The sequence below is a fragment of the Agrilus planipennis genome, unplaced genomic scaffold (genome assembly GCF_000699045.2).
Source record: "Agrilus planipennis isolate EAB-ADULT unplaced genomic scaffold, Apla_2.0 scaffold9, whole genome shotgun sequence".
NCBI lineage: Eukaryota > Metazoa > Arthropoda > Insecta > Coleoptera > Buprestidae > Agrilus > Agrilus planipennis.
Genome location: NW_020442467.1, coordinates 917,961 through 930,291, shown reverse-complemented (window position 1 = coordinate 930,291; position 12,331 = coordinate 917,961). Strand labels below are relative to the sequence as shown.

Here is a 12,331-nt window from a genome sequence, read left to right as displayed (position 1 = left end):
AACGACTATAGGTCACCCTACATTTGTTTAAAATAAGTGAGAATGTACTGTAATGCCCTTGAACACTTCCACAGTTTTCCCAGAATTATTCTGAGCTAGACTGATCTATAGCGAATTTGACCGGAAAAATTGAGAATATTCTGGAATGTTCCAATCAGAAGTTTTCACACATGTCAACCTATGTCAATAAAAAATTTTTGGAATCTGCTATAATGCACGACTATCGGTCACCCTATATTTGTTTAGAATAAGCGAGAATGTACTGGAATGTTCTTGAATACATCCACAGTTTTCCTAGAATTATTCTGAGCTAGACTGATTTATAGTGAATTTGACCGGGAAAATCGAGAACATTCTGGAATGTTCCAATCAGAAGTTTTCATATATGTCAACCAATGTCAATAAAAAATGTTTGGAATCTGCTATAATGCACCACTATCGGTCACCCTACATACGCTTAGAATAAGTGAGAATGTACTGGAATACTCTTGAACACTTCCACAGTTTTCCCAGAATTATTTTGAGCTAGACTGATCTATAGTGAATTTGATCGGGAGAATTAAGAATATTCTGGAATGTTCCAATCAGAAGTTTTCACACATGTCAAGCAATGTTAATTAAAAATTTTTGGAATCTCCTATAACGCACGAGTATCGGTCACCCTACATTCGTTTAGAATAACTGAGAATGTAGTGGAATGTTCCTAAATGCTTCTAGAGTTGTTCTAAATAGAAAGTTTCTCGAATATCTGGGATTGTTCTGAAGTAGAATGTTCTAGAATGAACTTGAGCGGGGGGATTGCGAACATTTCGGAATGTTCCAGAATCATTATGTGTGAGTGGTAGGGTTGACACTATATTGGGGAATTATTAAAAGTCATGTATGACAAAAAGTTTTTGCGCCAGTATATTTAAATTGTATCTATCAAGTTTTAAAAGTTTTCGAGACAATGGTCCCGTCTTAACATCTTAACCTTTCCACAGTTTATGGATTACAACTGTTTATATTCAATGAACCCACTAACAATAACTCAACCAGATTTTGTCATTCCGTTTCAGGACATAAAATTCGGATGTCGAATTTAGCTTAAGCATTTACCCCTTGCATCAACAGTATCGATTTTTAAATCTAATTCGGTATCCAGTTGATGTACGAAAACAACGGGTAGTCGATTCGGTTTGTTTCGAATCCACTTTAAAATAAAGTTGCCATTTCGTATAGAATGCAGTCATTATCGTGTGGCTGTTGTGTACAGCGCTTTCCTTTTATTTCCCGTTTTCGGTTCTACGACGTTCGGCTCTTTCCCGATAGTGAGATGACAACTGCTTATTTTCTTCGTCCATTCGATTTTTCTTTATCGATTTGTACAAAACAACGGAACTACATTTCTTGTTGAAAAGTAACGTATTAAATTAAAAGGAAACCATTTCGTTTGGTTCGGATATGTTGCATTAACAACGGTCTCTTATAACTTACTGAAAATGATTTTACACTTTCAGTTATCGTCGTATTCTTAACACGTTTCAACTAATGTGTCACTTCCTTTTTTCTTCTCCAAAATTGATACAAAATACTGTCACGTATTTAAACACCTTCTGATGCTATTATTACTTTTATTTAACTACTTGCTGTTTAATTAACACTTTTGTTATTAATTAGTTATCAAATGACCACTATGTAAATACTTTTTCACTTCACCGCTTTATATCGCATCGAGCTCGTGCTACTACTGATTCCCACTCGATCTCGCGACAACTACTTACAGAAGCTGGTCATATTCTAGAATATCCGGTATATGCCGTCTAGAAACCTGGTCATCTTTGTCGCTATGTGTTGCCTATACGCATGTAAAGAATTCAAATTCGCAGAGAATATTCTTTGAGTGTTTACGGGTCCACTGAAGCGGAAGTTTTTGATTTCATCTTTCAAGGGCTGAAAAGAGGTATTAAACTAACTGACTGGACAATAAACGCTCAGTCTAAATCGGTGGACCTAGAGATTTTAAAGTTAGAGGAAATATTCCTTGAGTACCTACTCTAATGACGTTGATACTAAGGAGAGACATTTTCAAATCCGAGGGGCCGAAAGGAGTGCATAGCCTAAACTGGTAGAACTAGAAATTTTGAAGAGATAATCTTCCTTGAGTGTTCTAGGATCCACGGGTGCATTATGGAGGTTCATTTTAGGAGGTAAAAAAGGTATAAAACTAATTAACTGATAGATATTACACAGCTTAAATCGGTGGACTTATAGATTTGAAATTTGGGAAAAATATTCTTCGAGTAAGTAGGTACTCTAGGGGAGAACCAAGGACGGACTTTTTGAAATTAGGTCTCTACAGTGTTGAAAAAGGGTGGCAAAGTTTGGATGGAGATACATTAGTAATTGTTTACAGTATGGGGCCCACGTCAGCGATTAGTGAAGTAAGTGGGCAGTTTCTCCGACCTATATTCTAATGCAAACCGGGAGGTAGGGTGGATCGATCTCTTCAACCTCAGTTTAGGAATTATGGGAATTGGGTAGTCTTCACATAAGCGTAAATAGGTTTTAAGGGAATAATGTTAGACCGGCCCTTGAAAATAAAATAGAAAATACAATTACAATATTGTATAGATAAATATGTTTTACTATCGTTTTGATGTTTTCCTACACATTTTTACCATATTTATAATGCAGAAGAAAAAGCCGTTTGCAAGAACAATAAATGAGTGTTCTTTTGTTTAATCTCACGTGTTCTCACTTGCTTCATTAAAGCATACATTACCAGAATAGTATTAGGTAAATGGTTGTTGAGTTTCAATTGTAATTACAGCTGCATACAAATAAAAAGGTGCTTACATTCTTTTATTACATTTTTTTATATAAGTAAGTACTTTTTAGCGATCAGTTTTTTCGAATTGATTTAGAAATTTGCTGAAGTAATAGCAAAATTTGAAATATAAGAATATATTTCTGTTTGTGTTTTATTGTTTGATAAGGTGATAAAGTAGTTACTGTTTCATTTCTTGTATACCTACGAGTATTTGTGGATCGTGGAAATGCATGTAATTTCCAGTTTTATGTGGCATTTCTTGCGATTGCCCAGAAATTCCTTTATCATTATTTCACTCTTGTAATGATTTATTGGAGGGTTTGTGCGAAGATTCCGGAACTTCCCCATTCAAAAGAGTAGAGTAGACAGATAATTGTCCGACCATAGACTTAATTAAGTTTGCCTGAATCGATTGTATTCGTCCCATTATTCTCGATAAGTTCTCGAATAGATTGCGATATGCCGGGACATTTTCTCGGTCCGAATCCCGGACGGAGACGACGACGGTGCCGCTGCTGGCGCATCGTAACCGATATGTCTATGGGATTTCGAGAAAGGAACGGGCAAAGTGTGAACTGACCCAATTCGTCTTCTGCCCGTGACAGAGAAACAAACAAAATATACGTAAATGTATGACTACGGAAGCATTTCTTTTTATTTAAATAGGATCGCTGTTGTAATAAATTCCTAAACCAGGGAATATGCGTGACAGCTTTAGTCAATCTGTGGAAGTGGATCCTCCACGGCTGTTTTTACACGAATATAAAAACAAACAAAAGACGATAATTTTGCATTACAATAGTATTTGCGGAAAATGTGAACACACCAAGACACGTATTCTCTGTGGCTTTATATAAATTTCTTTTATTTGAACTTAGATTGAAGATACAAATTGGTAATGGCAGGTAGATACTCCTACGACTGTTACTCTAACAAAAATTGTTCCTTTCCTTTAAAAATAAATGAAGAACAGACTCGTGACTGTTCTACTCATAAAACCTCGTGTGGTTTCTGTCAATAAATACTCTTTACATTTAAAAATATCTGTCGTCAAAGATTTTTTATAACCAGAAGATACGAATCAAAGTTATGTTTACCAAACTGAGTGACGTCCTTATGTCATCTCAAACACATTTTCAATCCTTGTTTTTTAGCTAGTGGGAAAAAGGATTTTTTGACGTAACAACGTCTTATAATTCGATGGAGCCGGCTGCACGCACGAAAAACATGACTCATGCGGCGTTACCTCGCTCTGAGGCGTTCCATTTAAGGCTTAAAGTGCAAGCGAGAGCGCGGAACGAGCGGCAAAGAGGCACAATCGGCCTCCGCGTTCGGCAGCGTTCGACATCTGTCTCTCTCCTACATGAGTGAGCGATGCGTTCTTGTGGACAGCTGCTATACAATAATACATTTACATTTACCTCCTTCTCTATATCCATACAAAATATCTATCAAACAAATAAAATTAAAATTTTCTTTTGAAAAATGAAACCATTCCATCAGTATTTTCTTATGACGTTGTCACGTTCAACTATCGTCAGTAAACCGACTTTACAGACAACCGATTTTTTTTTTCAGAAATTTCGATATTTCTGTTTAACGTAAATCGAAGTTATTTTCAAAAATAAACATTCTATAGCGTTCAAACTCCTAGAATACATTGCTAGTAGGTACCTTAATTAGACTAACTATATATGAATTTCGTTTACTTTCAGTTGTTGCCGTAAAGTCATCGATTTTATTGTTAATTTTTTTTGGGAGAATTTTCAGGATTTATGTTTTCTAACACATTTTATCTTTAGTCCACCTAAGGAGTATTACTTTAATACGTTTTTATGTAATTCAATAACAAAAAAATGGTCAAATCTTTTTCGCTTCCGTTTATTTTTCCAAGTTCTTAAGAAACCATAAACTATCAATAACTGTAAGGAATTAGAATTAATACATAATAATACTCACTCTTAAATAAATATTAATTGTTGTTAAATAAATGTTTACTACATTACACTTACTGTAATATAACTGGACAGATATAACCAAAAATTAATTTAGCACTATAGCATAGTTAATATACATTATACTGTAATATTTGAGATGCCGGTCACTAACAGCTGATTATAATACCGACATGCGCGTGCGCGCCTTTCTACTCCCATGGCCTATCGCTTTGCAAGACGAAACGTTGCAAAACGTGTCGTTTCATGACCTTGAGCTTTTACTCTCACTTCAAAAATAATCGATTCGCTATTTAAAAAGCTTTATTTTTTCTTCAGTAGTTTTTTCTAAAAACGCACGGTTCTTACGATATTTGTGAAAAACAAAACAAAAACATACACTTTTCTATGAAAGAATAATTTCAATTGCGAATAACTCGGAAAGGATTAATTTATATTAAAAGTTGTTCTTTTAAAAATAAACGAGGAAAAACTCCTGAAAAAGTCGTGTAATTTTTGTCAGTAAATACCTTTTACTTTCAAAAATACCTGTCGTCAAAACCTCGTATAATCAGAAGACAAGAATCAGTTATATTTATCAAACTGAGTGACGGTCTTGTCATCTCAAACACATTTCCAATCAAAGATTCATATACCGAGAGAGAAATATCAAGAAACGACGGAATCATCTACGAAATATCTTAATTGTTTACGGATGTAGCAGAACAGGCTCATTAACAAACAATAACCGCGTTTTTAACAAAAATATTTGTTGAAACTTCTGTGATTCTTATTAGTAAGTGGATTATTGAAATATATGGCGGAGGTGCCGGGCGTCATTTTTGTTAAAAAAAACAAAAGGTAATATAAGATTAGCCTAATCCTAACTAATTTGTCGGAAGGACACTTGTTTGTCGTCTTTTCACACCTTAACTACTCAATCGATCATTATGACGTTTTGTACACATATTATCGGGGGTACAGAAAACTACATACTGTACCTTTTAACCAGAAAACAATTTGTTCCCAAGGGATAGAAAAAATAGTTGGATGTGACCGATTTCATGCTTTAACTAACTACTCAATCGATCACAATGAAATTTTGTAGACACCGGTACATTTTGTTTCCTTTATCTTGAAATGTATAGTGTTTCCGAGGGATAAAAAAAATTAGTTTTAAGTGGTCGACTTCACGTCTTAAGTACTAAATCGAAAATCATAAAATTTTGTAGACACATTATCAGTTGTACAGAGAAGGACATAAGGTACCTTTTGTGGAGAAGAAAATACTGGAGGACAAAAAAAATAGTTTTATATGGTTGATTTCACGCCTTAACTTCTTAATTGATCATCATGAAATTTTGTAGATACATTATAAAAAGATATAGAGTAGTACTATTATCCAGAAAATATACGCTGTGGTCGAGGGATAGACTAGTTTTATGTAGTCGTTGATGATCTTTGACAAGTATTTAGGACATCGCGAGCGAAACCGAGAATAAAAGCTAGTATGTATATGTAGGGATAGATATATAGGGGCAAAAGATTAGTATGCTTAGATTTGCAGATGATATAGCAGCATTAGCATCTAGCAAGGAGGACCTAGAGATAGCTTTAAATAAAATGGAAGCGGTACTGACAGATCAGTACTGTATGAAAATAAATAAAAGTAAAACTAAAATACTGGTATGCAAGGGAAGAAAAAGTAGGAAAAGAGCGAATATAAAGATAGGAGACGAAAAATTAGAAGAAGGGATATAAAGCAGAGGATAACGCAGGGTCGTGTCGCCTTTAACAAAAAGAAGTCACTTCTATGCTCGCGAATGGTCAATTTAGAAATTCGAAAAAGGTTGTTAAAGGTGTATGCTTGGAGCGCGGCGCTGTAGGGGTGCGAAACATGGAGAGTGGGCGTGGCGGAAAAGAAAAGGTTAGAAGCTTTCGAAATGTGGTATTATAGGCGAATGATGAGGATAACGTGGGTAGAAAAGATTAGAAATGAAGAGGTATTAGAAAGAATAGGCGAACAGAGGACTCTATGCAAGTCAATAAAAAATAGGCGAGATAGGTTGGTAGGACACGTTCTCAGGCATGAAGGTCTAGTCAGAGACATATTAGAGGCAGAAACAGGAGTTAGGAGGGGTAGAGGTAGACCTAGATTAGATTACTGTTCGCAAATAGTTAAGGATGTAGTTTGTTCTAGTTTTAGGGAAATGAGAAATTTAGCTCAGGACAGGAAAGTGTGGAGGTACGTGTCCAACCAGTCTTAGGACTGACAACTTTATGATGATGATGTATATAAATATTAAATAAGTGATTAAATCATCAAAATTGGTTTAGTAGGTTTAAAGAGAGTAATATGTTCAAATACTGAACAAAAACAGTTGAAGGTGAACATGCAGATGTAAAAACAAAAACATAAACTAAATAAATAGATAATTAGAACTATGTGAAAACACGTAGAAACTCGCTAAAACAGTATGATGAAACATAGGCATGATGGTTGTAATGAAAATTCCAATATTGTCGATGCTTTTAAGTTGCGTCTGCTTGTGCAGCGTCAGTTTTAATCGCGAAGCATTTACGATATAGATGAGCTTATCTGAGATTTCGGACGGAATAGGTTCCGGTAATGACCGCGATTCAGCATCGAAACTTTACCATAAACTTGAGCTCAATGTTAAGCTCGTTTTCATCCCAAAAACTATGAACTTCTGAATGCTTTTAAAGCCGTTAGTTAAAATTACGGCTTCGAATAGCTGGACCTCGTTCTTGTCCTGTTCAGCAATAACTACAAAGGAATCTACTCGCTAATCTATGCAAGTGTAAAGGTTTTTTTCTTTTACTTTAGGGATGATACGTATTTCTTTAACTACAAAAGAAGTATTTGGCGTAAAAATGGGATGAATGCTTATTTAGATATCAAGTATTCGCAAGTTCACACACAAGTCCATTCTTTTACATAATTTAAAAGCAATTGAAAAGAATAATAATAGTAACTATATGATATGCATCATACATAATGTATATTTAAAAGTTTATCTACATAATAACATCACTGAATGAGGGAGGTTTAAGTCTCTAATGTTTTTACTTTTATTATTATAAAAACTATTTTTCCCCCTGCCCTCGGCCATTCTTATTGCTTCAATATGACGTAGTGTCGGCCATCATTCTTTTCTAATTGTTGCAGTTGTCAGCCATCATTTTTTTCTAATTGTTGCAGTTGTCGGCCATTATTCTTTTTCAATTGTTGTATTGTTACTGATGTCGGCCATTATGATTTTTTAATAGATATTTAATCAATGATTAAAATTTAAAGGAATTATTTGTAAATCACGTAAACAAACTCATTACCACTAGAATTAGGTATGTCATATTAGCAATGTATGAGACTCGTTGCAAACTGTACATGAATTGTAATTCACCATAGAGGTAGCTGTCTCTTAAGATGTACATACCTACATGCATTTTGGTGTTGGGATATTAATAATTTGAATCAATCTCACCCTAAGTTACCATAAAACCTGTTCACATTAGACATGTGTTTCGCACATATCTAATGTGGACATTATCAACGTTGGACTGGTTCTAATATGTTAAAATTTGACAATTTAAACCACTTGGATGTTCGGAAGTGCTAATGATAATGATTGCTAATAACCATATGAATATTGGAAAGACGGAGATGCTTTCTTTTAGTTTACTTATTCTTTATCCACACTCTCCATTTTCAACTTTCAGTATTAAATGAGAAAGTTGTTGATATTATTGGAATATAAGAATTATAGAAGAAGTATAGTTTCTGAGGAACTGAGCAAAATGAAAATTCGGATTTGTGTTTGATTACTCAATCTTCATTTTAATTAAACGTACATATTTCAGTTTAAGTAATTTTAATTATTTTGAATAGTTCGAATTAATGGAATATTCCAATGACTAGAGTATCATTCCCCGACTAGTATTTTAGGGAGGTGTAACTTGGTTTACTATTGGACATGCCAAATTGCCTTGTGTGGAACGTCATGTTTGCCTCATAACACCCGTATGGAAAACTAATTAATTCATTTCAAATTTCACTGATATACATTGTTTTCTTGTCAGGTCCACTTATGTAGGTGTCCTTTGTTAGATTAAGGATTTGATTAACTTAGAAAAAAACAAAGAATTTCGACTAAACAGCGGCATTGTGGATACCGTTTTAAGAATAAGCTAATTCTAGAAGTCTAATGCTCAGAGAAAATAGCAGCACAAATCACCACTGATCAACAAATTACCAACTTTTCTAACCCCATGAAATAAGTTAAACTGATTTTGTGAGAGTATTAATAGAAAGTGGTACTAATATCTCCAAAGTCTTGGTTAGCTCGACGTTTTCGTGAATATCAATTAAAAGATTTTATCATCATCATCATAGGATCGTCAGTCCTAAGACTGGTTGGACACACACCTCCACTATTTTTATCCTGAGTTAATCTCCGCATTTAACTAGAATAACCCACATCCTTAACTATTTGCGATCAGTAATCTAATCTAGGTCTACCTCTACCCCTCCCAACTCCCGTTTCTGCCTCTAATATGTCTCTGACTAGACCTTTATGTCTAAGAAGGTGTCCTACTTTTATTTAGATTAATAAATTTTAATAACTTTGAAAATGTACAGTTAGCGTGCCTTTTCTTTCATAATTTCAGATCCACAGCTTCTCTTATCAACTCCAACAATAATTTAGACCATAATAGAGTTTCTTATTCCTCCGTATTTCATATATTTTGAGGTAGAATGTCTAAATGTGAGGCCAAAATGCGTATTTTGAGGGACATTTTACAGCCAATGGTTTCATTCATACCTTTTATAAAATTTATAATTTTTAGCTTTTAATTTTCTAGAAAACTAGTGAAGACTTGTACCATGGATTTCCAAGCCTTACTCTTTTCTATATCCAATTCACTATAAATTCCGAATTTAATTAATTAATTTTTTTTTGTACATTCCTCAGGGTAATTTAACTCATTAAGCACGTACAAATCGGTCTTTCTGGAAATTCCTTAGTGTTTTATGGGGACAAACCTCTGAATTACATCGTACATACTTATTTTTCTATGCGTAGTACTCTTTATGTCATTCGTTATGTATTAAGTAGCTAATATTGCATAGTAAATAAAAAAAAGGCTCATTCTTTCTTATTCTACTGATTCTATTATGATCGTTAAATCAATTTTTAAAATATTATCTAAATTTAATGGTTTATAACAGTTGTCATTTATATTTCTTAGAAACGGAACAAGATAAATTGATATCAAAACTTTCTGGGTTGGATTTTAATGACGAATGTTGTCACGTTCAGTTTTTTTTTCGCCAATTTATAAACCGCTTTAATCTATTCGCAAATCCGACAATTTCTCATGGAGTAATTTGCGTAATAACTTCTTTTAAATCCACCTGAATTTCGTATGATGAATATTGCTCGAAGGGTGATATTATTGAAGTTTAATGTGAGGTTTTTAAGCGTCGTTTCATTATTTTCTTTGCGTTGATTACATGCAAACCTGACATCGAACGTTTCCGACTTCCTGGATATTCTAATCACTCACACAATTTTTTATCGCGCCCGCCCAACCGACCGTTTTCGCGTCTAACGTATTCGTCGGCTCGTTTGTGAAAATGTGAAACACGTTAAAAAATAATTGCTTCATTAATTTCCAGCCTTGTTGGCAAAAGAAGTCAGCATTCAAGAGCTTGCAGCTGGCGTTCGTTCAATCGTTTAACTTGGCGCCTCCACCATTAATTTCTTGGAGTGAGTGTTGCTGCAAATATTAGAACCGCACACTTACGTTGCTTTGATCATGTTTATTAAGTTTTATAATAATGAGTTTCGTTTCATTTTTCTTTTTTTTTTCAGGATGACGATAGAAAATACGAAAAACGAATCCGAGGCGAGTCTGCGAATCTCGCCGGTCGAAGTAGATGACGAAGCCACCTATAAATGCGAAATCACGTACCTAGATGTGAGAGAAAACTGCGATGTTGTGCAAGTCGTAAAGCTACGGACACTGGGTGAGTTGCAATTATAAAATTTTGTGGCTAAGTTTTAAGCGACAGTTGCTGGGTCTGCACTTGTGATGCTGGAACAATTATCGAATAATGTCGATCAATGTCGTGACTGACATTAAACTTGGTTTATTTACACAGTTGATAACAGGAATGGGTACAAACATTTATAACTGAAAGCAACAAGATCACAAAAACACCTTATAAACAATCTCTTACTGTGGAATCCTATAAAAAATTAGCACTGTTGTACGACTTTTGATACTAATTTTGTTGACAAATCAACACCATCCGATACTTACAGCAGTTGACTAATTATATCACACATCTTGTCATCGGCCTGCTTTACTTATCCGTATAGTACAATTATGATTTCAGTAAATACAGACCTTCATCACTGATATTGTATATGCGGTACATAGTAGTACTGGTAGATAGCAATTCAATAAAAATTGAGTAACCAACTATGTTACCAATGATACCAAATTCATATAGATTTTGCGTGGTTTTTGCACCACTGATATACATACACGTTTTAATTCATATTGTAATGTATGATATGATCTTTATCTTTTACTCACATAGTTTTTCTAAGGCCTTCTTCACCCTAAAATGTTCACTTCCAATACCAGCATGCAGCTCTTTTATCACTTCTTTTGTCTTTTTCTTGGGCAACACAACCTGGAGTTGCTTCTTGGTCCCGTCCGGACTCTTCCAGATTCTTTTAAGGACTCCATTATCTAGTTCTAGGGAATTCCATTGAGCCCAATTCGTCGTAGTGCTCAGAGGACTTACTTCCGTCCAGGTTGGCTCATTCCATTTTATGATGGGTTCTAGATCGTCATCGGTACGCTGTTCCTCAATCTCTACGGTGGTGTGTAGGCATGGAACTAGTTCTAACCCTTCTTTTCGTTCCACAGAAGAACAATATTTGCAATTCCGTGGTCATGGTCGTCTTGATATGGCGTCGGCATTTCTATGGTGCTTTCCTGGCCGATGTTCAATTTTGAAATTGTATTCCTGTAGACGCTGTAACCATCTGACCACTTGTCCTTCAGGATTTCGGAACCGCAGCAATCATTTAAGATAAGAGTGGTCAGTTCTCAGCAGGAATTCGCGCCCATATAGATATTTGTGAATTCTCGTCGGGTCACACAATAATTCTTCTCGGGTTATGACAGCGTCTTGCTAAAATACCCGATTACTCTTTCTTTGTCGTCTTGAACTTGGAAAAGGACCCCACCAATACCCGCATCGGTATCGACTACGAATGGTCGAAACGAAATATGTAGCCGTCGTCAACAAAATTCAACCCAGCCTGTCGGATTCTAACATGTCCTTTTGATACTTTTGTTTGGCTGCGACAATGCTTCATTTGCAGTTTTATGCCAAGACACGTGCAGGGCTTGCTGTATTTCGACAACTCGAACTCCGTCGATAAACATTAAGGTATACAGCTGGTCTGCAAAATCTCAAGGGACACTAGGATAAGCCAACCGCACAAGTCTTTCGACGTCCGCTTCGGATTGTTGGAGGCTT

General features: G+C 35.1%; 1 protein-coding gene across 8 annotated transcripts in view; it reads left to right on the top strand.

Annotated features, from left to right (window-relative positions):
• The window catches only part of LOC108736912 (hemicentin-2), a 465,590-nt gene that overhangs the window by 66,881 nt on the left and 386,378 nt on the right, over nt 1-12,331 (top strand). For all 8 annotated transcript variants that reach the window (XM_025981202.1, XM_025981203.1, XM_025981199.1 and 5 more), the window contains one exon: nt 10,644-10,798. In XM_025981202.1, coding sequence (XP_025836987.1) covers nt 10,644-10,798 — 155 coding nt within the window. The remainder of the gene's footprint in view (nt 1-10,643; nt 10,799-12,331) is intronic.